The sequence below is a fragment of the Podarcis raffonei genome, chromosome 10 (assembly GCF_027172205.1).
Source record: "Podarcis raffonei isolate rPodRaf1 chromosome 10, rPodRaf1.pri, whole genome shotgun sequence".
Classification (NCBI taxonomy): Eukaryota; Metazoa; Chordata; class Lepidosauria; order Squamata; family Lacertidae; genus Podarcis; species Podarcis raffonei.
Genome location: NC_070611.1, coordinates 37,099,025 through 37,126,181, shown reverse-complemented (window position 1 = coordinate 37,126,181; position 27,157 = coordinate 37,099,025). Strand labels below are relative to the sequence as shown.

At 40.2% G+C, this 27,157-nt stretch overlaps 1 protein-coding gene across 2 annotated transcripts in view; it reads right to left on the bottom strand.

Moving 5' to 3' along the window:
* Positions 1–2,007: 2,007 nt before the first annotated feature.
* METTL25 (methyltransferase like 25) overlaps positions 2,008–27,157 on the bottom strand; it is a 43,799-nt gene continuing 18,649 nt past the window's right edge. For both annotated transcript variants that reach the window (XM_053404678.1, XM_053404680.1), the window contains 7 exons: positions 17,524–17,618; positions 16,001–16,030; positions 12,871–12,944; positions 10,861–10,954; positions 5,819–5,893; positions 4,840–4,911; positions 2,008–2,293 (listed from right to left, as the gene is read on the bottom strand). In XM_053404678.1, the coding sequence (XP_053260653.1) occupies positions 2,189–2,293; positions 4,840–4,911; positions 5,819–5,893; positions 10,861–10,954; positions 12,871–12,944; positions 16,001–16,030; positions 17,524–17,618 (545 nt within the window). In that variant the 3' untranslated portion in view covers positions 2,008–2,188. The remainder of the gene's footprint in view (positions 2,294–4,839; positions 4,912–5,818; positions 5,894–10,860; positions 10,955–12,870; positions 12,945–16,000; positions 16,031–17,523; positions 17,619–27,157) is intronic.

Genomic DNA, 27,157 nt, shown 5'->3' with positions numbered 1-27,157 from the left:
TCACTGCATGAGCCAGAGGGTCATAGCTCCCTGCCTTGCCGTGTAATGGGAGAAGTGGATGTTGTTGGTCACATTTATATCACTTGTGTCAATGCAACATACGTAGGAAATACCATTTATTTCACGCAAAAACTAGAAAGTAGGATCGTCAAAAACAAATGAGTAACAACTATTCAGATGAGCCAAAACAGCACTGAGCAGCTGGGAAATGCTTCTGTGAGACAATGGTGCAGCATATCACAGCAATGGGTGCTTCCTGAGTCTTCTACGGGTGAGCTCTTAGGGGAATTCACTCATCATCTTTCTTGTTTCCAATATCCACTGCTGTATCCACAGTCCTTTATGGTCCAGCAGCTATTGCACTATGCCTTTAGATGTAGGCAATAGAAGAGACAGCCACAAGTTCCTCCCTGCTTCTTCTCCCAAATATTTTCACAGCAGGCTAAGCTGAATGAGGTTAGTCACAGTCAGTTCTTCCGTGGCAAGACAGATGAGATGGGCAGAACCTTCCTCCCCGTAAGGGCAAAAGGACACTGAAGATGTTCAAGAGGACAGCTAAGATACAGGAAATCTGGGACTGGAGAGCTTTACGTTTTGATTAAAAAATAAAAAGCAGTCGCAGGGGGATCTAAAATAAATTGGGGGCAGTGGCACTGTGGGAGGAGGCATTTGTTTCTTACCGGCTTAAAAAACAAACGAACTAAAATCCCCCATATGAAGATGCAAATAATAAGAGAGGGTAGGAGGCGATTTAGATCTCATTTTTCATACATTTAGTCTTTATCAAATTTATTTATTTAATTGAATAACTGCCCTACAATACGCAGCAGAGATACAGGGCATTACATAGACCAAACTCAATGATGGGGGGGGTATGCAAACACAGAAAAGACAAAGAAAATTACACTGTCGAGAAGGTTTTAAATGGTGCAGGGACCCCTCTATTATTATTGCTCTCACTCGTATAACCAATAAAACAGAACCAGTCCACCCAAAAAAAAGTTTCTGTGTTTCATTGTCAATGAGTGCAATCTGCCAAGCTTGGCTAACTCAACTGCCCAGGGTTGCTCCTTCTAGGTCCTTCCAGACTCTGGCCATTACTGATATGGCTGTCATTACCAGAAAGGCAATTAAAGGTTCAAAGTGCAAGTCAGCATTCTCATCTTGGAAGAGATTCAAAAGTGTCAGATCAGAGGATTTAACAATGCGCTCGCTCTCCAGTTATTTTATCTATTTTGGAGGAAACACGGTCCCAAAATTTGTTAACCTTGCTGCAGGTCCACCACATATGTCAGAAGGTTCTTGTATCCTTGCACCTCCCTTCCCCAACAAAGGGTGGAATAGGGAAAGCTGATGTGTGTCAGAGAGATGTGATGTACCATTTCTGTTAATATTTCAACACCAGTTCTCTTGTGGAAGCAGAGATGGATTTAAAAGGGAATTTCCCCCACGTAGAGTTCCAACAGTCATTGTCAATACTGATGTTACAATCTAGTTTCCACGCCCCACCCCCATCCATCCACTGTGCTCATATCCTTATTAATATGCAACTTGTGAATTTTGGATACCAAACTCTTGCGATCGCCATCCAGGATGTTAAGAGAAATTCAAAGGATTAAGATCTCACAAGGCCTGTTCCTTAACATGCAGTTGCCAGATAAAGTTACCAACCTGATGCCAGGCTAGACAGGCGACCTTTGAGTCCCTGAACTAATTTTTCCACATGTGTTTGGCCAGTGGGGGAGCGTCAGGAATGAAGTCTTTAAGCCTGCAGAGTCCAAACTGTTCAAATTCTTTCACATTGTCTATCTTCAGAACAAAAAATCAGGATGGCAGTATAAAGGGATTAGCGGATAAATGTTCTAAAAAGTTTTAACATGGGATATATGATCATGGACCTCTCTCTTCTACCCCTTGCTTGGCTTATTTTTCATGGAAATTTTTACAATCCTGTTGTACTATCCACGTAAGGCAAAGGTAAAATTTCACACTTCATGTTACAGGTACTTGATGGTATACAAAGGATAGTTTATTTTTGTTTTTCTTGTACATATTTCCTGATTTATAAAACATGAAAACTTTAAAAAGAAGCCATTAACAGAACAGTTGATAACAGCAGAGTAAGTGTAAAAAGAAACCTTTGTGTTTAAAGTACAATAGCAGTATCAGTTCCCAGCATTAGATCAATTTACTTGCATGTGAAAGTCTGTTTCTTCAGAGCCACAACTGCATAGCATCTGGGTGATTTTATGGGATCGAATAATTTTACCAGTCCAGACCAGGCAATGTTGTCCTGTAAAATAATACTTGATCAGAGTACATCAGAAAGGCATTTGACTTGAAAGCTCAGATACGGCAATATGTTTTTCCCCTAAAAAAATATAAATTACCTAACAAATTCTGTAACACACACAAAGTGTGTCTAACATTCATCCTCCAGTGCTGTTTGCTTGAAGTTTCACTGCTGCCAATTACAATTTCAAAAGCTATGGTTTTGAAAGGAGGCTGTTTTATTGTTCTTAGTTATTTTCTTGTGAATTTGCTATTAAACTACACTGAGCATATAGTTCATCAGATTCTATCCACTAGCCCAAGAGCCCAGAAGCTGTCTTAAGAAGCGGAGGCAGAACTCTTTCCCCATGCTCCGCCTCACACGAGCTCCTTCAAGCTGATATTATGAGCTGCCCTCTGTCAACATGTGCAGGAGACTGCACTGTGGCAACAGTGTAAGTTAATAGAACTTCTATCTAAACAAGGTAGGCAGGTGAGATGAGAAGTGCCTTCATTAACGTGCCTTCATCACTTTGGGTTGCTTTTTCTTCTGACACAAAGTCAAAATACCTTATACCAACTTTTGCTATGTCAGCTGTATGGCAGGGCTGGCCAAATGCAGATTGGGGAGGTATCACTAAAGGGCAGCACATTTGTCAATTATTTGTTTTATTTTTTATATGTATTATGCTCAGGAGGCATCATTTGGCTTTGCAGCCTCAGGCACCAAAATCTCTTGTGCTGCCACTGGCATAACTACAATAATAACTAACGCTAGCAGAACGGCACAGAAAAGCAATGCTAGATATGCTGGCAGCATGGGCATAAATCTCATTCAACAGTAAATTTAGCAAAGTTAAGTCAGTGATGAATGCTACTGAACTGATTTCCCTTTTTTCTTGTGAATTCAGAATACTACTGTGCAGATCACTAGAGGTCTATGAAGTAATAACCTCACTTCATGTGAAGTTTCTGACTTCCAGCCCCACTTGCGCAGTGCTTTTGAAATCCATATTTTGGTTTTTGAAATCCAGGGGAAGGAGTGCTGTTTTATATGCACCTGCTGAAGGGGGGCTCGTGGAACTGAAGCTTTCATAATTTCAAACTAGCTGGCATTTGTAAAAAGAAAAAAAAAAGTTACATAGTTATTTAAATATTTCAACAGTTCCTCTAAAAATAACCGGTAAGAACAAAAGCACACATTTATTATAAATCAATTGTTCGAGTGCTGCACTGCAGACAAAATAAAACTCCCTTAGGATAAATCTTTTCTATGATTCTGTGATTCTCTAAAGGACTTAAAATTGTGGAGGAAAAGCAGAGCAGCTCAATGGATGTGCTTGTAAAAGCAAAGAAGAAGAAAAGTTAGGTATCGATTCAATGATTCATTATTTGTGAAAGGTCAGATATTCTGCAGAAATTTCACTGCACGTTATCAGTGCCAGCCCCACTCACATGCATGTAGTTTGCTCCTTGGGTGAAAGGATGGAAAAAACATAAGACAACTCTCCTACTTAAATCACTATGTACAAATTTAAGCGCAGCTTGTTCACCACCAGCCTTTCTAAGAAGAAGTGATTTCTCATTCCCGAGATGATGAAAATCACCCCCTTTATTTCTAGTACTGACACAACGGTCCATTTCATACATTTGGCAATCTCTGGAATAGTACGCAAGTGAGATCATGTGAGTGTGGTGATTCCAGTGCTTGCTACTTGCAGACCATTTCACATATTCATCCGCTCTCATGCATGCACTGGAATCACCAGAGTCTGTACCCTTGGACAAAAACGTTGTGTCAGTACTAGAAATAAAGGGGGTGATTTTCAGCTGATTAGAGCACGTTTTTGTCCAAGGGTACAGACTCTGGCTTTCTTAAATAATAATAATAATAATAATAATAATAATAATAATAATAATAATAATTTATTATTTGTACGCCACTACCGAGAAGGCCCTCTGCCTGGTTCCCTGTAACTTGGCTTCTCGCAGTGAGGGAACCGCCAGAAGGCCCTCGGCGCTGGATCTCAGATAGCAAAATGTGAAGTGTTTATGGACAGAAAAATTCCCATGAACCAAACAACACTGCTACAGACAGTCATTGAAATTGCTGGTAGTCCATATCAATGATAACTTGATTCTGGATCAGTTAACGTTACTTGAACAGCTAGGGATGAACCATGTTGCTGAACGTACCATGCATCACAAAGACATACCTGTTGGAAACAGCAACTGGTTGCATATTAAATAAAGGTGTTACCTTAATATTAAGATCATGCAGAAAACAGCAGGATATGCAAAGTCAAAATGGTTTGAGCACTTCAACTACTAACAGTTAAAATATCTGTTTAGGCAATGTTGTTTCTTTATTACTGGTAATTTACTATGCAATTAAAAGAACATAAAAACTTTACTGCAACCGATTTCCCAAAGTAAAAACATCTGCGGCACAACATTGGGAGTGATGGATTGGACACTTAAAACTTTTCCAAATCTGTGAAAATCATGCATGTGCTGTTGTTAATACAAAAAAGTATTATTCTGCTGTGTCACGTTGCTAAGAATTACCTGTTCTTTGAGGTAGCAGAGACGATCTAGAAGAATCAGCACCTCAATACAAGGTCCCAGAACAACTTTCAACTGAAAGAAACATTTAGCCACCAGTTTAGCCACAGAAGAGAAATATAATTCCATTACCGCAAACAAGTAATGTCCCTCCAATACAGTTTCCATGTTGTTTTGTTGTTTGGTGCTACATTTCATGAAATTATTATATATTTCATCTCATTATTTTACAGGGCTTAATTATGAACTTCAAAGGTACTGGGCCAGTAGTTTTTCACTCAGGCTGACAAGGAGGTACTTTTAGTAAGACAGAATTTGTCCATGACAGGGGGCTAGTCATTCAATAATTTGTTATACAAATTATGTTAGTTACATATATATAATTAGCTACAATCTTTTTTCTCATGATAGGTTACCAAAATGGCCCTTGGCATTGATCCTGTACTACCAGACTCTTCAACTCTTTCCCATCAAAACAGTTAAGGAAGGTGGGCACTGCCAAAGAAACAGCACAACTGCAACCTTGCCAAGTCTACCCTATTGGACATCTTCAGAAAATCAGTGCAATAAAGATCAAAGTCTGTGAAATGCAATAGGCATGGCATCTATTATTAAGTAGCTTTGAGGTATAACTCAGCATGCAAAGCACATTGCAAGTGGCAGAAATCTTGTTAAAAGGGAACCAACAATGAAATGTATTAAAAAGAACGAACAGAGACCAATATGGGTTCAAAAGGAGCCCAACTTTTTTTTATTTTACATTTATTATACTTGAAAAAGAATCTCCATATGTTCTCATTATTCTACTGACACCTAATATAATTTTGGAAGAGAATATGCTCCCAGTTAAGGGTTGGTTTTTTCTTCCTATAGAGAGTATATCACAATATAAACTGATCCACCCCATCGTAAAAGTTTAACACAACCCAACTGTGGCCTAACATAAACATACAAAACAACTTTTCCGAAACTGTGATTTTACCATATTAAAAGCTTCCAGCTCATTCATTCTGTGCTTGTATTTTTCAAAGTACTCCATTATGAGGCTGTCTGAAATCTGCAATAACAGGAAAATTGATGATGGCAATTAAAACCTACCTGAGGCAGATACTAAAATTATTTTCTCTAATTAAAAATACTTGAAACCCAACAGAAATTTCATTTTACAATCAATAATTTTCCAACTTACTATAATGACTTTGCAGGACTAATTTTTCACTCCCGAAATTGTTTATGTCTCTTACCTGTGTTATTGCTCTACAGCGAAATTATACTTTTTTTAAAAAAGGGGGGGATAAAATCACTCTACACATGCCACCCTAAGCACATTTATACTAGAAAGAAAGACCTGTTGAATTAAGTGGGACATAAATTCAGAGTTAACATGTTTGGTATTGCATTGTAAGGCTGGTGCTCTCTGCTGGAAGTGAAGACAATGTTCTTAGATCCTTTGCATACAATATGGGGTAGTCATTCTACATTTGGGGAAGCATTCTTAAAACAGGGATCAGAATATGAAATACTGAATCTCCTAAACACAAGGTTAGGCTCCTTGAAACGTAGGGCATTTTGGTAAAAGAGGCAACTTTCTAGAATGTTTCAAAGTAGCTAAAATACTTTGAAACAGGAAAATCATCTGGCATGGGTGCATCATGTGGATGCCCTTTGTGCTATGCAACCATAGGGAGTAAGCACATCATCCTTCTTTTCTACTTGGTCTCTGTATTTTAAATATTATCAGAGCAGTGTGTGTGCAACCACCCAAACAGCAACTATACAGGGGAGGTAGTCCAAGACTTGGTCCTCAGATTCCACAGCCGGTGGCCTGCATTCACATTCTGGTTCCAACCATGTCCATAATTGCATGTATGGTTTCAGCCCAAATATGCTACAAGCCACCAACAAAAACTTGGAAAACAAACAGCTTAGGTAAGTCAGAGAATATAGCTTCTGTACGTAAGAGAGTGAATGGAGGAGAAGGGCAAGGATAAATACCACTGAGAGCAGCTTCTAGAAATTTTAGGAACATTACGGGTAAAAGGGAATGCATAGGTTGTAGCTCATTGTTAAACTTCTCAGGCATCTTGCAAACAAATCAAATAAACTGATTCAAAACTTGCTTTTATTGAATTATGTTATTCCACAAGAGGAAGATTAAAAGCTTGGAACAAGGTTGAGAACTCTGAGTTCAAGCCAAGAGTGCACTTCTATGAATGTAAGTAGCGCTTTGTGAAAGGGGCTTGGATCTGGCAGAAGTTTCTGCAGGCAGAAGTGTGTGTAGGTCATTTTTTCCCAATTCCCCCTTCCCCCTGCCGATCTTATTTCACTTCTCACACACTTTGGAAGGTCCAAAGTGTCTCTAGAGCATATTTTCAGGGGGTGTGGGAGAAGATAAGCTGCCCATGAAGGCCTTGGAGAAAGGGGGTGAAGGTGCATGAAGTTACTGTATTTGCGGCCCAATTTAAAATCTCGTTTTAAGTGCAAAAATGTATTTCATCATAAGGGAAGTTAAAGTAAAAAGTGGGCAGGGATTGAACCCAGAAGACTGATGTATACTAAGATGTAGCAGCTGAAGTATGCTTGGCTGTTATGAATAGGCTAGAGATTTATGCCTTCCTTTTTCTGCCTCCCCTCCTAGTTTGCAAAAACTATTTTGTCCCCAAACCAAAACTGTAATCTGGGCTTTCAATGCTGATGTTGAAACAAACCATGGTTTTCACAATCCATGCTGCCTAATTGAGACATCTGTTTAAACCAGGGATGGAGAAAAGAAGTGCAGCAATTCGAATGCTATTATTGATGGCCAAACCACAATTTGCTTATGTCTGAACTGACTCATAGGAAATCCAAGAAAGCTTCTCATACCTTACATGTGAAGGAGATATGAAGAGATCTAAATGAGTCAAAAGAAGACTATTCTATACCGATCCCTAAATTACAGCATCTTTAGAATGAAAACAGGAGGTACAAACTAAAAATTACCTTGTATCCTGCCACGCAATTGCTCACATAAAAGGAGAGATCAGCTCACTATGACAGCAGTGGAATGCCTCAAATGAAATGTCATATATTCAATTCTTAATGCTTATCTGCCATAGACTGGTTCCTTCTTCTCCAACACCTTGTTGGTGCTGGAGATTTTCGATTTGCATATTTTAAAGTGAAGTCTGTAGTTTGCCAGCTGATTCTTGTAAATACTACAGCTGTTAAAACTCCTTATCAGATTAAACTGGAATTTGGCACCAGCAGTACACAGATTACATGTTGGTTTATATTTAAACGACAGATAAGGGATGCGGATTTCTTAGTCCCTGGGGAGTGTTTTGTGACAAGTCAGCTCTTCAAATAGTGATAAGCTCTCCTCAAACCAGAGCAGAACCACACTGATGGTAAAGGGACCCCTGACAATTAAGACCATTCGCGAATGACTCAGGGGTTGCGGAGCTCATCTCGCTTTACAGGCCGAGGGAGCCGGCGTTTGTCCGCTTCCGCAGACAGTTTTTCCGGGTCATGTGGCCAGCATGACTAAGCCGCTTCTGGCGAAACCAGAGCAGCACACAGAAACGCCGTTTACCTTCCAGCCGGAGCGGTACCTATTTATCTACTTGCACTTTGCTGTGCTTTTGAACTGCTAGGTTGGCACTGATGGTACTTAACATCAAAAAGGTTGCAGAGTAGCTTTTAAAATTAACCCTTGGGGTGCAGCTGTTCGAATTTGGAAAGCATCCAGTTCATCTGGACAAATTATCTCGAGCGAATGAGGGTGAAAATATTTCTGATCACCCAAAAAGGGACGAGGTAGAACTGGGAAATGAGCGTACAGTACAACATGGCTTCCATAATGGGAGAGAGCCCATGGAGAGAACCATAATGTTGGGCCTTTGGGAAGAGTCACAACCCAGGAGTAGAAGGTCCCAGGGGTAGAAGGTTCATGTAGTAGGTCCCAGTTTCAATCCCCTGGCACCTCCAGGTGGGATTATACTTAGAGTGGATGTGTTTGTATGCTAAAACTAGAGTCTCTGAACCAAGATAACTGAGCCGAAGTGTTTGACCTTAAAGGAGAGCATAGAACAAAGACTAACCTTGCCAGAGGCTCCGATGTGGTCTGTGAGGCCACTTTCTCCAAACCATGCCCATCAGCCATAGTCACTGGTGATAATCAGCTGGTGGGTGGGAGGACAAGGTATAATTCTGCCTTGGCTGTGCTGCCCTATTCCAAGCAGGGAACAAGATTGCACAGCCAAGGCAGCAGGATTTAATCCCTGCACATCAGCTGAGTGGGTATTAAAGCCATGTGCAAAAGTGTTACTTGAAGCAGCTCACGTGTGAGAGCTACTTCAAAGAGGCTTTAGGAAAGGGTTTAAGACAGCGCCTGCACTCCTGTTTGAGCTAAAGGAGAAGAGAGAAACAGGATAAGGAGGAACTTGGACTGTTGAATGATAAGGTGTGTTAAAGGGGGCGGGGGTAAGAGGCTACACAGAAACTGAATTAATTCTTTGCACCTGTCTTTTCTACAGAAAATGTAAGATAGGTATCCGTGTCTGAACTTCTCAAAAAGAGAGGCTGAAGAACAGAAGAAAATAGTGGTGACAAGATATGACATTCCAGTCCTTATTGAGAAATGTAAAAGTAGCAAATCACTAGGTACTAATCTTATCCACTTCCCCCCCCAAAGGTTACTTTCTGTTAATTTGCTATGTAACCATGTTCACATATCCTGGGAAATGCTGTACAGTTTGTAATATGTGACCCAGGATCCATTTGAGCCTTGCTTATGGCGTTTTTCTAATAACCTCATAGTTGTGTGTGTTAAGTTTCTTTTTTAACTAATTCTCAATTTTTAAAGTAACTTCCTCTATTGAAATTAAATGGGCTTCAATCCAAATTGCTTCGTCTGAAGAGATCTTTAGATCACAGGCACTTGATTTCTGCCTGAAGTAAAACCAATGTCAACGCATTAGAACAATGGCTCTTGCAGGTTTTCTTTAGAAATATAAGCTTGTTATAAAGAAAACACCAGAAATAACAAACACACATTATATCCAATAAATGTAGCAATAAGTTCCAGATGATGTCAAAAAAGGGCAAGAAACTGAAAATGCAATTCAGTAAACAGAATAATCTGTGAGTCTTCCCGCATATGTGGGGAGAAAAAAACTTCTCAGAAATAAAATGTTCTGGAGAACATCAAATTTTACTGACAAAACCAATATTGCTAATTTAGTGATATATATTTTTAATAAAAAAACCCTACTCAAAGCATATCTATTGAACATGTGCTGTGCAATCCAACACATGTTCATTCCGACACTACCCCCATTTATTTCAATAGGACTTATTCACTAGAAAGTGTGCACAGGACTGCGGTCTCCATGTCCCTGGGAATAGAGACATAAACGGAATTTCTACCATATGCATGAATTCATATATATATTATATATTACACATAAAGAAAAAATCCCTTAGTATATTACGCAAGGCCCTATTTCAGAAAAAAATTTCAAATAATTCTCTTTAGCACTATTTAATATTTACAGTGAGGATGTTGTGTCTGAAGAGGGAGAAGGAATCCTTCCCTGTTTAGGGAAGTTTTTAAATGTTTGAAGTTTTATCCTGTTTTAAATGTTCTGTTGAAAGCTGCCCAGAGTGGCTGGGTAAACTGAGCCAGATGGTGGGCGGGGTAGATAATAATAATAATAATAATAATAATAATAATAATAATAGTAATAATAAATGCTCTCGGCATCTGCTATTCCACCATCAATGATTTGTAACTTTTTGCTTTTTATTAATTACAGTAAATTAAATTGGAAGAGTGGGATAAAATCTTCCACTTGCAACAAGTTGGAACTGATAAGTATGTGTAACTTAAGACAAATCTACAGTAGATATGCATTTCAGCAACTGTCAAGACAACATAAGGTTTCAGATTTCAGCAGCAGAACTTCCACTAGCAAACAACCCACTGAAATAAACTGTCATCTATGAAGGTGAATTGCATGTATTGAATAATCAGCTACTTACCTCTGACTCATCGAGTTCAAGCTTTTTAAAAGCTTTTCGAGCATAATCCAAGAAGGAAGATGATTTAGAATATACTTTCCCAATATTACGATCACTGAAATGATAAATAGGACATATTTTTGTTCTTGTTGCATTAGAAGGCTATATATTGTCATTCCACAGAGAGCATTAACATAAAGCATGAATGTCCTATCAAAATAATAAAATACATAAAATATTGTTTTATATTTATTCAAGTTTCCTTTTCAACTTCATTGGGAATACAGATCATAGATCAAAGAAGACTGGGGATGCCAGTAGATCATAGATAATAGATTTGTAGAGCTGGAAGGGACCACAAGGGCCATCCACTCCAACCCCCTGCCATGCAGGGATATTTTGCCCAATATAGGGCTTGAATCCACAGCCCTGAGATTCAGTGTCTTGTGTTCTACCAACTGAGCTATGATTCCAAATGCATTTGTATTAACTAAAATACTTATTCTTGCATGTTAAAGAAAGAAGATATTATACAGCCCTATACAGGAGTGCCTGGCTTGCTCTGGTCCATGGGGTCACGAAGAGTCGGACACGACTAAGCGACTAAACAAATACAGTGGTACCTTGGAAGTTTAATGGAATCCGTTCCAGAAGTCTGTTTGACTTCCAAAACCAAGGTGTGGCTTCCGATTGGCTACAGGAAGCTTCCGATTGGCTACAGGAAGCTCCTGCAGTCAATCGAAAGCTGCAGAAACTGCATTGGACGTTAAGGTTCCAAAGAGCATTCACAAACCAGAACACTCACTTCTGAGTTTGGGGCATTCGGGAGCCAAAACGTTTGACCTGCAAGGCATTTGGGATCCAAGGTACAACTGTATTATACAGCCCATAGTTGTATCATGTAGACCAGTGTTCCTTCAACCTTGGGTTCACCAGATGTTCTTGGACTACAAGGCCCATCATCCCCATCCAGCTTAGTCAGTGGTCAGAGATATAAATTGTAGTCCAACAAGATCTGATGACCCAAGGTTGAAGAACACTGATGTAGAAAATATATAAGGTGCACAGGTAGGGGGTGGATAGCTTGAAACAGAGTATCTCCAGCAAGAAATGTTTGAATCAACAGGCAGAAGTGAAGACCTATGTTTGATGCCTATGTCAACCAGGAAAAGTCTTGGGGAAGTCACATTCTCTCAACACTTTGTAATGATAATGACTTGCCTTAAAACTGAGAAGCTGAACAGTAAATATTAAGCATTTACTACAGTTGAAACGCTATATGAATGATTAATAATGGCTCAAGGTAGGCATGATTATTCACTCTTTTGTTTGATTTCAGCTGCTTTTCAAGCACGGTTACATAAACCATTTTCAAGAATAATTTGGCTACATTTGCCAAGCTTTGTTAAAAATCAAGACACCACATAATTCACCAGTTCCTTCTGAACGATCAACTTAATTAAAACATAAAGAATTTACAGGTTTAACTTGCTCGCGGTAGAACTTTGCGGAGTCCTATTCAGCGTGGGTGGCACTCTGGGTTAAAACACAGAGCCTAGGGCTTGCCGATCAGAAGGTCAGCGGTTCGAATCCCCACGACGGGGTGAGCTCCCGTTGTTCGGTCCCAGCTCCTGCGAACCTAGCAGTTCGAAAGCACGCAGTGCAAGTAGATAAATAGGCACCGCTCCGGCAGGAAGGTAAATGGCGTTTCCGTGCGCTGCTCTGGTTCGCCAGAAGCGGCTTAGTCATGCTGGCCACATGACCCGGAAGTTGTACATCAGCTCCCTTGGCCAGTAAAGCGAGATGAGCCCCGCAACCCCCAAGTCATCCGTGACTGGACCTAATGTTCAGGGGTCCCTTTACCTTTATTCAGATTTACAGACCCACAGTCAAAGAGATACTGTCAGCTACCTATGAAAGAGTTGCTCCTCTTTCAATACATGCATTCTTCTCAGGTTTCGCCACCACCGCGAGTAAAAAAAGGAGGCAAAAGTTGTTCTTCCTTAACGATATGAAATTATAGCATACTACCTTCTTTTGACTCCATAAAATTCTTCTACAATAACCTGGAGGACAGCTCGATAAAACAAGGATTCTGTAGGCAGCTGCAAGGAATCAAAGAACAGCAGGGTATTAAGTTGGAACCAGACACCGCAACTAGAACAACGAAAACAGTGGGCTGTCTTCAACTAATTACTGGTTTCTGTTCATTCCACCTAGTGTTACTAGTATATCTCTTGTTCCCAAGTTAAAGTGTTGTTCTTTAGAAATGTAACGATGTAACCATAATTGTTGGAAAAAATAAACACAGGAAACAGCAAGCACTGAATGGGGCTGAGGAGCAGGCTAGAGGAAAACAGTAAGCCCCATAGGCCAAATTATGCATTTTGTTATGTTGGTTTTACTGCAGAAATGTACCCATTTAGGATTAATCTGGATCTCTAAAGTCAGAGGGAAAACATTTCGCAAGTTTTCAATGTGCTTTCTACCCCCTAACAACTTCATCTTCTTTCCCCGATACACACAGAAACTCCTGTGCTTCTACAAACAGTGCAATGTGTTGAAGAGCTTCATACCTTTAAGAATGAACTATGTGTTTACATAAGAAGAGGCAATACTTGCACCTCTTTAAAATGCACGGCCAAATTTATCCCCTGTGTAAACTCCACTGGGCTAACGGCTTTGCAGCAGGGACACACTGGTCTGTAAATCTGGTGTGCGGAACAGTCATGCGGCTTGTGTACATATACCAAAAGGGATGATAAATGGCGCTGTAATGATTTAAAGTATCCACAAAAGGAATTTAGATGGAGATTTGAAAACAAAGAATATTGAGTGCCTTGCCAGAACCAAGAATTTGTAATAAATCAAAGCAAATCCTTCCAATACTTTCCCATGTTTATATCTCCAGTTGTATATAACTACTATTGAAGAGAAAATTCACTGATGGTTCACTGGCCCAGGTTACAAAGCCATTTCAATCTGACCGCTGTGTTTCTAGTTAAATGTCAGAAAATTAATTGCATGATGTACTCTAATATTTATGTTACTCTAATATTTGCCCATAAACTAAGATTTCAGTAATATATAATTCTTACGGAAGAATCTGGACTTGCAGCAATACATTGTAAGAAAATAAAGGCAGCTACCCAACTGTAAAAACTGAAAGTGGAAAGGCATGCTAGTCTCTTACAAAAAAATTATGAATGCTGACTACATTACTAGAAAAGATACTGGTGCAAGATTCTGGAAGAAATGAACACTGTGAGATGCCCAGCTAAATAGAATTTCTTCACTAAGCAGGTCTCCATTGTTCCGTAAACGCAATGAGCCAGTTTAAATTGCCAAATTTTCCCCCACAAATATACACAAGCACGTGTTTTCTGGGCACAGTTCAAAGTGCTGGTTATGAGCTTCAAAGCCTTATATGACTTGGGACCAGGTTATCTGAAAGGCATCATCTCCCATACAAGCCCACCCAGGTTTTAAGATCCTTGAGAAAGGCCTTTCTTTCTAGCCTGCCAGCATCGAAAGCACATTTGGCTGCTTCCCGGTTCTGGAACTCTTTATCAAGAGAGGCCTGGCGAGCTCAGTCTCTGATGACCTTCTGCCGGCAGCAAAGACATTTTTATTTAGACAGACATTTGGCCCATAAATTGATATGTAAATATGCTGTAGTGGGTTTTCACTGGTTGCTTTTATTGATGTTTAACTTACTCTCTCTATATGTACTTGTATGCTATTGCTGTTTTATTGCATTTGTATTATTGTGTACCACCTTGAGAGAAGGCAAGATACGTATGTAATAAATGACAACAATAAAGAATACATAGCCACATGGCAAAACGTTGCAGAGGTGGTAATGATGATGGATAGGGGACTTTTCCAAGCAGCTGTAATCAGCAGCCAGGAGTTCAAGCTGTATTGTGTTTACTACTTCCAAACGGTCAAATATATAAGCAAATAGAGAGCCAGTGTAGTGTAGTGGTTAAGAGCGGTAGTCTCGTAATCTGGGGAACCAGGTTCATGTCTCCACATGCAGCTGCTGGGTGACCTTGGGCTAGTCACACTTCTCTGAAGTCTCTCAGCCCCACTCACCTCACAGAGTGTTTGTTGTGGGGGAGGAAGGGAAAGGAGAATGTTAGCCGCTTTGAGACTCCTGAAGGGGAGTGAAAGGCGGGATATCAAATCCAAACTACTCCTCCTCCTCCTCTTCTTCTTCTTCTTCTTCTTCTTCTTCTTCTTCTTCAAATAGAAGAATCTGGCAGTGTAAACCAACCTCAACTGACACCTATTCCATAATAAGTCGCATCGCAATAATGAAATGTGAGTCACAAAATGCGTTCCACGGAGAGTGCACTTTCAGCCATCTGTAAATCTTAAAAGTGTTTTTGGCCTGTCCTGTCTTACCATGCGTTCTTTAAGAAAGCATGCCGTGTTTTTAAGGAGATGAAGATTAAGTCACAGTTCCACAAAACATAAGGCTTTACTTGGGAAGAGCTCCACAGCCGGCAACAATGAGCAAGCAGGGACAAGACTGACGCAGAGGGAAGAAGCTCATAAAGGGTATCATCAGATGCAACTCAAATCCAAATGAACTTTTGGAAAGAGAGGACTGAATGCAGAACGGGTTGCAATTAGGTCAAAAGCTTTTGTTGGATAAGAAAGAACTCTTGCTTGTCAAAGGATCAATTTAACTTCATATTTTCCATGGATACACCTTTGGACTTGGAAATAGAGATTTTATTTTAAATTTGCATGAGGCAGAAAAGAAACCAGTTTACAATGAGACTGTAATCCTCAACCCGGTTATTCAGTAGTCCCCGGACTTCAAATGAGGCTACTACAATGAAAGAGGCTGATAGAGGAATGAAATGCAAGACATTCAGAGTACTTTTAATGTATGCTCTTGCTATTTAAATCACTCTTAATTAACTGGAGAAAATTATGTTTTATCATTGCTCCATGAAGACCAGGCAATAAAAGTGCAATTTCATGGTGCTGATGCAGAATATCAATCTGCCTCCAATTCAAGCTTTGCTGTTTGCTAACTCTCCAATTCCAGCAAACGAGAAGTTCAGCACAAGGTCATGTATTCAAAGTATTCAAAGTAAGAAAACAGCTTTGTCATTGGAAGGGTTAAATACACAACATTACTCACCACTTGGCCAACAGCAACTCGTTCCAGAGCCTTCAAAGAGAAAAATAGAAAAATACTGATGTGTTTATTCTTCAATCTGAACATATCATAAACATACTTCATTAAAGGGGTGGGGGAATAACAGAATATATGACAGAAATGTGTGTGCTTGCATCTATCACGTTATTTAAGAATGTAATCACAGGATTCACAATTACAATGAAACGTATAAATATATTTCTGCAAATATCTGAGATGATACTTGGCTGTACATTTTTAATTAAAAAGCTGAATTCGATGGACACTTCATTTTAGTCTACAATGCACCTAAAATGGTAATGGATTATCAGGTATGCCTGAAAACTATGAAATGGAAATGGAGAAGACTTTAAAGAACTGTTGGGATACAAATTCAATTCTACAAAAAAATTAGAAATATCCCTTCTATTAACACGTACACTGAATAAAAACTTTAAATGCAAAGGGCTGGTTCACACGTAATGATAAACCATGGTTTAGTGCTACATTCGCAAGCAGGAACAAGCCTAAGCAAAACAGCCATGCTGCTTACACATGGTTGTCATATTATTTTTCCATTGCGCACAGGAAAAACAGAAGTAAACATAGCTTCCCTGATTAGGCACCCAGTAAATAAGATAAGTAGCAAGGTGGGGGAGGAGAATGTGGGGCAAAGTGATAGGAGGAGAAAAGGGATGCAGACCATCCTCAGCCTGTTGGAGAAAAGCGGGCTAAGATGCAGGGGAAGCTAAATCTGTCTGAATATGTTTAAAGGGATTGTGCAAACTGAGACAGAGGCTTAGCAAGTCGAAAGGGACAAAGACTGAGGTTCATAAGAAGATCACACAAGGATCAAATGCACATTTGGTTCAAAGTAAAGATATGTTGCTTGGGATTGAACTAGCACTGCAGCCAGAAGCAGGGGGCAGTTCTAATATTCAGACCTGCTTAGCACATGGCAGACTCTGCTAACCCAGTTTAATTCGTAGCTAGCATCTGTGAGAATACCAAAAGCACGTAAATTAAAATTTTAGTAGGTTAAGAAAGGATGGAGACACAACACAGTGGTCATCCAAGATAAATGTTCCTAGAAATCCGAATGCATGTTATGCCATCTCACCATGTCATGAGACGGTGCATTTGAACTGAAGAAACATTGCACGTAAAGCTATCTTGTTAAAAAGGGATTGAGTCTACTCTGACTTTGTAGCCAGGCAGACATTTTTTCTATGCTTAGTTGTGATATCCAACAAAGACTAGTGAAATCAGCGATGGGGCTGCCATGGATTTCTGCCCTTTAGACAATTGTCAGGACCTTCTGCTCTGTGCCACATCTCATCTGAGCTCAAAGCAACCAAGCTGTGCCCAAATTTTCATATGGGCCCACTAACTGACCATGAATACACCACTAATGGTATTATTCTGCACTGCCTGATATTTAAGAGACAAATCCAGGTCTGCAAGCAAAGCACAACAAATTCCATCACATGTAGATACATTTTTGGGGGTGGGGAAAGAAACTGTACCAAACAGGCTGCCATTCTGGCATTGCGACCACAGAACCAGCCCTCTTCCTTTAAATACCGGCTCATGGGAAAACCCAGTGTTCCGTGAAGGACATCTGCAAAAGAAAGAGAAACAATACAGAAACAGTGTAAATAGGCTGTTGAGAATACTCTAGAGCATTGAAAGAGATTTTTAAATGCTACCTAGTTTAACAACGCAAAACAGCAGTTTGAGAGAGATATCTTACCTGGTGAATACCATTTGCCTAAGGGCCTACATCTAAAAATCCTTGTATTTTCTCAAGGTAAGCTATTATTTCCATTCCAAATTAAATCCCACATGTAATAGGATCCTCTAAAAAACAACAACCCTGGTACATCATTTACATTGTGCAGCACAGACAATTTATAATAAGATTTCAGCAAACTAACCTAGAATGACGGTTGTTGTTTTAATATATTAGGTGCATTGCCAAGAATCTCATTTCAGCTGGTATTCTCCACATCGTCTCCGAACTATGTGATTTGCTTTGCGCTGCTGGTGATTAAGCAATGAGCACATACTCACTGCACATGCACAGAAAAAGGAAGCCTTGGTGGAGACTAGCCGTCCTCACTGAGAAACTATTACTTATGTGCATGAGATCAAGGAGTTTGAGAACCCCAGATGTGTGCTAACACGTGATTATCTATCTGATCATTTGCCAACAACTAACACAGGCATGAGTTTCTGTTTGGTCTTCTTCAGCCCTGGTGAAAACAAAAGCCTTCATCTCCAACTGGCACTGTTCCACTTTTAACTTAATAATTAGCCATTTACATAAGGTTAAACACCATCACCTCTGGTTCTCACATGAGACATTTATCTGTACAACTGCATGGTGCGAGAGTCTTGTGGGCCCACAAAATGGAAAAAATTTTGGGCAGCTGAGCAAGACTGGGTAAGAAACAGGAGTGTTCATGATAAACAGATGCGAGAGAGGGACTGCTGGAGACAAATCAATAAGTTGGCCACAGAAGGGAGGAAAACGAGGCAAGCGTCTAAGCGCTGGCTCAATATATATTGATGCGTACACATTCAAGAAAATAAAAGATTTTTAATGGAACATTTAGAAGAAAATTCAAAAAAAAAATATGCTCAGGTGCACTTAACTACTTACTAACAACGCCATTAGAGCACAGCTCCTTTGCTATTATTGTTTAGGGTGGGGATGTCTAATCTGCCGCTCAGGGGATGCATCTGGTCCACCAAGCTCTATTTCCCAGTTGAAAGCAAGCAAACAGATCTTGGCTCTAAACCCCACAGCACTGAGATCACAGATAAAGCCCTCTGCCTGCTCTTTCATAAAGACAAGGCACTGTTTCCAGATACCTCACCCTGGCTCAGGAGTGGGAAATGCTGACTGTGCGTATGTGAAACCACATGCATGTGTCTGTATGTGAGAAAGAGAGCGAGAGAGCACTGTGTGCCAGAATGTCTGGCATATGTGTAGTATACGTGCAACTGTGCATGTATAGTAAGCATATGGTGATGTGTGGTTTGTGTGCGCATGCACATACACTCATACACTAACCATGCCCAGTGTAGGAAGCCGCCCTTGGAAGGGCGGCTGACCACAAAAGGCTATCCACTCCTACCTTAGGGAAACAGGCCAGAATTGCAAACTATATTTTGAAATTTGCTTTGTTCCCGAAACCAGGATCAATTAGTTTGTCCATGTTTATGTTAGCAAATCACTCCTCCGTTGCTGATACGTGGCTGGAAAGTCACATGTCACTGTTTACTTTCCTGAGCTGGGAAAGTCTGAGGACGGAAGTTACATCTTATCTATTCTGTTATGTTGTGCTGTTGCACTGTGTTCTTCTCTCTCTGTCTGTTGCTGAAGAAGAGAGAAGGAGCCATTATGATTTGTCCTGTAAATATGGCAAAATAAATCTAAAAATGCTCACATTCACGCTTCCAGTCGTCATTGCAGACTCTGCTGATTAATAACATGCACAGGATCATCTGACCTGTGTCGCTGAGTGCTCCAGGATGAAGATTGATATCTATCCCAGGGGAGCGTAACACCGGACAATGTCCAGAGAGGTTTATCTCATACCGGGGACCGTGGGGGGCCCAGGGCATGTTATGGACAGTTTAGACACAAGAAGTAACTGTTTCCAATCTCCTTGCAGGAAAGGGGAGTGTGCAAGCCCTGAGGTTTGCGGGTGCAACATTAAGGGTGTGTTCACACTCCTGTTTCCTGTGGCTTCGGCAGGCTTCCATCATTGCTTTTTTTTAAAGCCGGGTTCACATGACATTAGCACAATCCATCGGTATCCAGTTGCTTTCAGAGAAATGCTCCTCTTTGATGAGCTTTTTTTCCTCCAGCTAGCTTTGAAAATGGAAACTGTCACTTCCATTGTGGTGCGAGCCATTCAGGCAGGTTTTGCACGTGTGTGGATGAAAGCTTCACTGACTTGGGAGTTCCACATGGGGAAACAAATCACGGAGCAAAGACATCCCTGCCCCCCTCTCTGATGTGAACAGCGGTGGGAAAAAGCGACTTGGAAATGCAGTGGGGAGGAAACGACCTCACAGTGTTTCAAACTGCTAATGTGAACACAGCCTAAATCATAGTTAAGTGTCATGCTTGAACTGCTCAGTGTGATGTGGTTTCTCCTATCTTCCCACTCCAAAGTTGGAAAGGGAGGGGTTTTTTTGCCTGCTGCAGAGAGTGGATTTTCCAGAGGCTTTTTTATTCTGTATTTCATCAGAGGAAAGTGTGTGTGTGTGTGTGTGTGTGTGTGCGTGTGTGTGTGTGTGTGTGTGTGAGAGAGAGAGAGAGAGAGAGAGAGAGAGAGAGAGAGACTCTGAGACTTTTTTAAAAAAAAAGATTATTAAAAAAGATAAGCATTTACTTTGGAACTGCCGCACTCCAGTGGAGATATTTTGAGGTAAGTGGCTAAAGAAGTACAACTTTCCCATCTACAAAACTACTTGGCAATAAATGCATACAACTTACCTTGACCCTAGAAGCATATATAGGGATACTAAACCACTTAGCAGAAGGCTGACAGGCAGCTATTCAGAACAGGCTTGTCTGAAGCCAAAATGCATTCAGAACTAGAGCCAGTATACTGCAGCAGTTTTGATTTTCATTGTTAACACCTGGCTATTTTTTCAGGCATTTATGGATTGTTAATTCTGCTCTGTGTTTTAAAATTGTTCTTTGTTGTTTAGCTGTCATTTCAATAACTGAACAATTGCTTTCAATGTACTGTTGTGCCCAACCTGAGATCCATTTGATATAGAGTGGGTTATAAATATTTTAATTAAGAAACCCCCACCTTTTTACATAAATGAAAGAGCAACAAAAAATTCTGATTGAAAGCATCTTGCAGTTTGTAGTATTAAGCAGCACAAAGGTGGAATCTGAGGATAAAGGTGTTATAGGATATTAATTGTATCAAGAAAAGCACAGGATTCCTGATCGCTTGCATCCCGCTTGCTTTTCTTGTATATTGAAGTTCCATAATCCACAAACATTTACAATTTTAATTTTCATCTCATGTGTGTGAATAAAGAAAATTCAAAATGTTTAGGCTTCATTTCTAACCACTATAGGGAAGCAATGGAATACACCCTAAGGGCAAGGCCTAAAAAAGGTGGCAAACCTGCCAAGAGATATAACTGACTGACAATCTGAAACAGCTGTCAGTGTAAGGTAATTACCCAGGGCTTGCTAAACACACTGAAAAATCTCTGTATTTATCACACACTTATTCACAGGGACTGCTCCATAATTTTCGCCTAAGATAAACAGTGAAGAGTGACTTGATATGGAACCTAATACTCATATGCAGTGGAATTCACAAGGCTGGCACCAACAGCATGTCAGCTATTTAATTATAAAGATTACTACCTCGGAGATAGTCACCCAAAATTGTGTTCATGCTTGGCTTGTTTATAGTGTACAACTATGCTTTTAAGAAAAAATGTCGTTGTCTTTTTCCATGTTTATTTATACCTCGCCTTTCTCCCTGATAGGGACTCAAGGCAGCTTATGGATAACAGATAAAGAAGAACTTATTGCCTTTTTATTGTTTACTTAGAAGTAGATTCTATGTTGGACAATAAAGCACATCAATTATGAGTTAAGTGCTAGTGTGTCATTACTGTAACAAGTATTAACCCTGCAAAAGTTTAAAAACAAACACATAGAACTTTGGTGACGATCCAACACGAAGTTAGATATGTGTGAACGCTACTATTATTATTATTATTTATAGTAGTAGTAGTAGTAGTAGTAGTAGTAGTAGTAGTAGTATCATCACCATCACCATCACCATCAAGAAGAACAACAAAACAAAAAGAAGTTGGCTTACAGATAAAATAGGAAAACTAAAAAATTAAATCCATGAGCTTAACTGCATCTAAATCATGCTCCTAAAGATATTTTTTTTAAATCAAGGAAACAAGAATAATTTTAAAATGTGGTACAGCATGAGGAGGACAGAAGTCCTAATAAACTGCTGACTTTGATTTGAAAATAAATAAGGCAAGTTTATCCCTGTTGAAATATTACAGAAAAAGAAGAATGGCCTAATAAAATTCAACCACCACCTCAGCCTGAAACACAAATGAGTGGCATGCATCACTTCCCAGACGGCACAGTACCTTCATGACATAACATTAGAGAAGTCCTAAAGATACACGGACTAAGTTTAGGGCTATTTGAATTCCAGTGATTGGGTCAAGAAAGCCATAGAGGAACATATGACATGCACTGTTTATGAGGCTTTCTGTTACCACCCTGTTTCATCAATCTGGGAAGGTAGCTGATCTAAGAGAAGGAAAGCTCTGGTGCTAAACCCCTGCAGTCCTGCAGCTATACCCATTGGTGAGAAAGGCTTCAGGAGTAAACCCTAGGCAACAATCTGTATTTGCTGCCTTGTGGGACATCTTCGGGAAAAGTAAAGGCTAAGGAGTAAAACCCTACACAAATCTGGAGTGGAGTCCCTAAGACGGTAGGATAGTTCCTTGTACATCTCCTTCCAGCAACTCTAGGAGCCAAGCTGGTGCCAAACATATTGCTCTGCTTTCCTTTGGACCACATCATTGATGCCAAGAGGGGGGTCTTGTCATCTGGGCAGCCCAGGACCTCCATATGCACTGCCCAGGCTTGCACCCCAAGAAGGACACTTTGGTGCTGCAAACAGTTTCTCAAAACCCAGAGGCTAAGACCACACTACACAAAAAGTTATAATAAGCCTTCCTATAGGAAAGACCCAATAACCATCCTTCTTCTGTTTATTGCACTGATACACACACACACACACACACACACACACACACACACACTGTACATTAAATAAGCTGCTTTATACACAAATATAAAGAGAAGTTATGGGAAAGGAAAGAGATTTTGAAACGATGCTTGGAAGACACAAAATGTTTTCTATGAAAAAGATGAATGGGTAAGTAATATGACAGGCCTGTTAGAAGATCTTGCATACTAAGTGTAAGCAATTAATCACTGTAATTATGCATTCAGACAGAAAAGGTGACTTCTTATCGCTGAAATATTAAGTATTTAAGTTATGAGAACTGGGATTGGGACATTATGGCACACACATCCTACACAGAAAGATATTAAAAACAATACCATGACAAGTGCTAATGGACTAGTTTTCTTTAAGTTGTTTAAAAACACTTCAGTCTAGGCATAAAACAGAAGGCTGAGCAGCACAGAAGTTGTACTGAAAGTGAAACCCTGCTTTCATTGGGGCTCCCAAATGGCAACATTATGCACATCTACTTCTAAAGTATTACAAGCAGGTTTCTCTAGATCTTTATTTTATTTGGCTCTGGGTATATTTCAGACTCAGAGAGCAGCCACCATTACAGGACTTGGGAGGCAGATTATATTATTTCGTTATGAGATCGTTTTGTTGTTTTATTGACAGATTCACCCTGCTCTAGAGGAGTCTCCAATCTGAGCCCTGTCCAGAGTTGTCAAGGATGCTGTTGTGAAACCATACCACTGAGAACGTCACTCAAAATGGAACAAGAACTGGGAAGATTACATCAGCGGCATTTTTTTTGGTCTGTGCATTTGAACAGGTTTTACTAATAAGAAGATGGGATCACAACCAACCAGCAATAAATATCACACTTGGGTGAAAACCAAGAAGCACAGAAATATTTGTCCGCATTCATTCTGAGATTATAGAAAAATCACTTTTAAAAGATGTTCTACAACCATTTGTGTATTGCGTTCTGCATTAAAACTAATGCAATATCCTTTTAAAGGATGGTGTTGGGAGCTATAAAGACACCAAACTATACAAGCCTTCATATGTATTTCATTTTTTAGCTGAGGTGAAAGTCTATACAAATCTTGTAGTGCTTTTAAGATTTAATTAAATACCTACAGAAGAACAGAAATGCAACTGTTTTGACGCCATACTCGTAGGTGGATTTCAGACTTTTTAGTTAGAAAATGAGTCACATTTTCCATTATTCGCCCTTCACCCTTAATGTCCCCGCCCCACCCCCGGTAAATAACTATGACTACAATCCACCTTCCACCAACACACATCCATCAAGCACTCTTGTTACCAACATTATCCACCTCTAGCATTGTTCTGATGATGTTAACATCCCTCCTCTAATCCGCACACTGGCTTCTTGGACACCCTGCACAAGCTTCTTTCATTCAAAATGGTTCACGGCCTCATCCCCATCTCACCACTTTTATGTTCCAGCACAACTGTTCCCTTCACTCATCCAGCTGCATCATGCTTCAGTTGCCCAAAGGTCTCCTGCTCCTTCATATACGCCACCACACCCACTTCAAAACTGCTTGAAACTGTCCTTCAGAACAACTCAGTGTGACCAACCCCCTTACTTTGTCCAGGTCACTCCTCAAAACACGCTTATTCCAGGAAGCTGTTGTAAAGTAAGTTAAAGTGTTGTTGTTGTTTAGTCGTGTCCGACTCTTTGTGACCCCATGGACCAGAGCACGCCAGGCACTCCTGTCTTCCACTGTCTCCCGCAGTTTGGTCAAACTCATGCTGGTAGCTTCGAGAACACTGTCCAACCATCTCGTCCTCTGTTGTCCCCTTCTCCTTGTGCCCTCCATCTTTCCAAACATCAGGGTCTTTTCCAGGGAGTCTTCTCTTCTCATGAGGTGGCCAAAGTATTGGAGCCTCAGCTTCACAATCTGTCCTTCCAGTGAGCACTCAGGACTGATTTCCTTAAGAATGGATCGGTTTGATCTTCTTGCAGTCCATGGGACTCTCAAGAGTTTCCTCCAGCACCATAATTCAAAAGCATCACTTCTTTGGCGATCAGCCTTCTTTATGGTCCAGCTCTCACTTCCATACATCACTACTGGGAAAAGTACGTCTAAAGTACATCTAAAAGCTAAAGTACATCTAGCCAATTAACACAAACTCTTCCTCTGCTTATCGCTGCCTCGATCATCTGCTTGCTTTAGATGGCTATAAAGCTCTCTTTTCTTTTTGCAAAACTCTCATGTATAAAGATGACAAATATAGCTATACACAATCCACAAATACGGATATGGGTTTTCCAGAGAATAGGGTAATTTACATTGGCTATTTTTCAGTACGTGAATTAAAAAAAAAAATTCATTGCAGAGAGCCCACCCAACGATAGTTCCAGTTAGAGCATCTATGTACTCTTTCAAGACACAATAAAAATACTGGCGTTCATGTATTCAGTGAAGAAATGCCTTTATTTATTTTATTTTATTTTTTTAAAGGATATTTATTGAAATTTTCAACTTTAATACATTAAAAAAGAATCAAAAAACAAAAAACAAAAAATTTAAAAACACATAAAGTTCACAATCCTTATTTTTCTATAACATATTTCCCTGACTTCCCCACACCTCCCCTTCTTATATTCCAATTCAAATTGTTAGTTCAGCAAGTTCTTATCCCTAATTTTTGACCTTTTTCTATTTAGTTCATTTAAAAAAACCAATTTTACCTTATCCAAACTTAAACATCAATACTTATTCATCAGTACTCATTCTTAAAACATTTTTCTAAAGTCGACCCAAATTCCCTTCCACGAATTCCCCAATTTTCATACAAATAACAAAGCAAAGTAAAAACAAAACAGATTGTAATTATGCACCCTTTGGATTCCCAAACTCCACCCCTCCCTTTCCCGGTTTCAATCCCCAACAAATGTCCATCAGTCTTAGTCTACTATCAGCCTGGAGATCTCACGTCCAAGGCTCTTAATTCTCTCTCAATTCCTCTCTGCCTGTTTTTTTGATAGTCCTTAATATTAAACACCAGATCTCGGAGAAGCTCTGGCCCAACAGGATCCATATTTCTTCCAGCCAGACCTCCATACTTAAAAGTGGAGCCCGAATCTTGTTTCTTACTCCTTTCAAGTCCAAATGTCCCCGAAGCTCCAACTTCCACCTTAAACAAATTTGTAATCCTTGGGTCTTCAGATCTCCACATAAGGAGATCTCTCCATTCTTCAATCTCCAATTCGGACCAGATTTTCGACATCGTTCTTATTTTCCTTTGTAGCCATCATGTCAGGCCTCTGGCTCTCCTTTGTCATCTGCAAAATTACAGCTCCTCCTTCCTTTTCCTCAAGAACAACATATATCTCCTTCTCCACACTCTCAAAGCTCTCAAGTTTCTCTTTTTGTCCAGCTGCATGGACTTCCTGAATCAAATCCTTATCAAATTCATTGATGTTGTTTACTGTTAAGTTCAGAGTTGCAACATTTGTAGCCAAAACATCAATTTGGCCTTGTAACTTTCCCAAGAGAACAAAAACTCTGTCCAATTCAGCTTGAATTTTCCCTCCTCCAGCCATTCTTGTAATGTCCCAAATCCCCCTCTAGAGGGATTTTGGTAACTTAATATTCCTTCCAGTTCAAATCCAAAAATCAAGTTAGTTTGTATCAGTTCTTCCTTGTTTTCAACAAATTGTAACCAAATTGTAACAAATATAACCAGCAGAAGCAACAGAAACAAAGTTCTCTTTTCCCGTCTTGACAGCTAATTTGACAGCTGTCAAACTCTTCAATACCTCATCAACAGGCTCTCTCACGGAGCACTCCCGGGTCCGGGGGGGGGGTGGCACTTCAGCTCCCAAAATTAGCTCTTTATCCTCCAGTAATTTTTCTTATACTGCCAAATCGTGAAATTAATGTCTTTTACCACGTAAAAAAAGAAGAAGGGGTTCTCTCGACCTTAGTTAGCAGGTCCTTGCTTTAGATTATTTACAAGACGGGGAGACGGACTTCCTGTTTGCGCCTTCCCCGATCGTGCCTAATTAAAAAAAAAATTCTTTACAATTCCAATTTCCGTACTACTCACGGGTTGTTGCTTTAAAGTCCAATTGCTCACAAGAAGAAATCAGCGCTCTCCGACCATGGCAATGTGGCTTCACTCCGCAGGAGAAGCAGTCGACTCTCAGCACCGCGCCGCTCACCCCGTCCCCCGTTCTGAAGCCTTTAAAAAGGCTCCTTCGCAGGTCGGGGGGCGCAAATGGTGCCCGCCGAGTCACCAGGTTCACAGGCTTCACCGCCTGTGATTTTTGAGGGTCGCCGCGTCGCCGCAGCGGCAAGACCCAATCCTGCGGAGCCGATTCCCTCCGGAGCTTGGA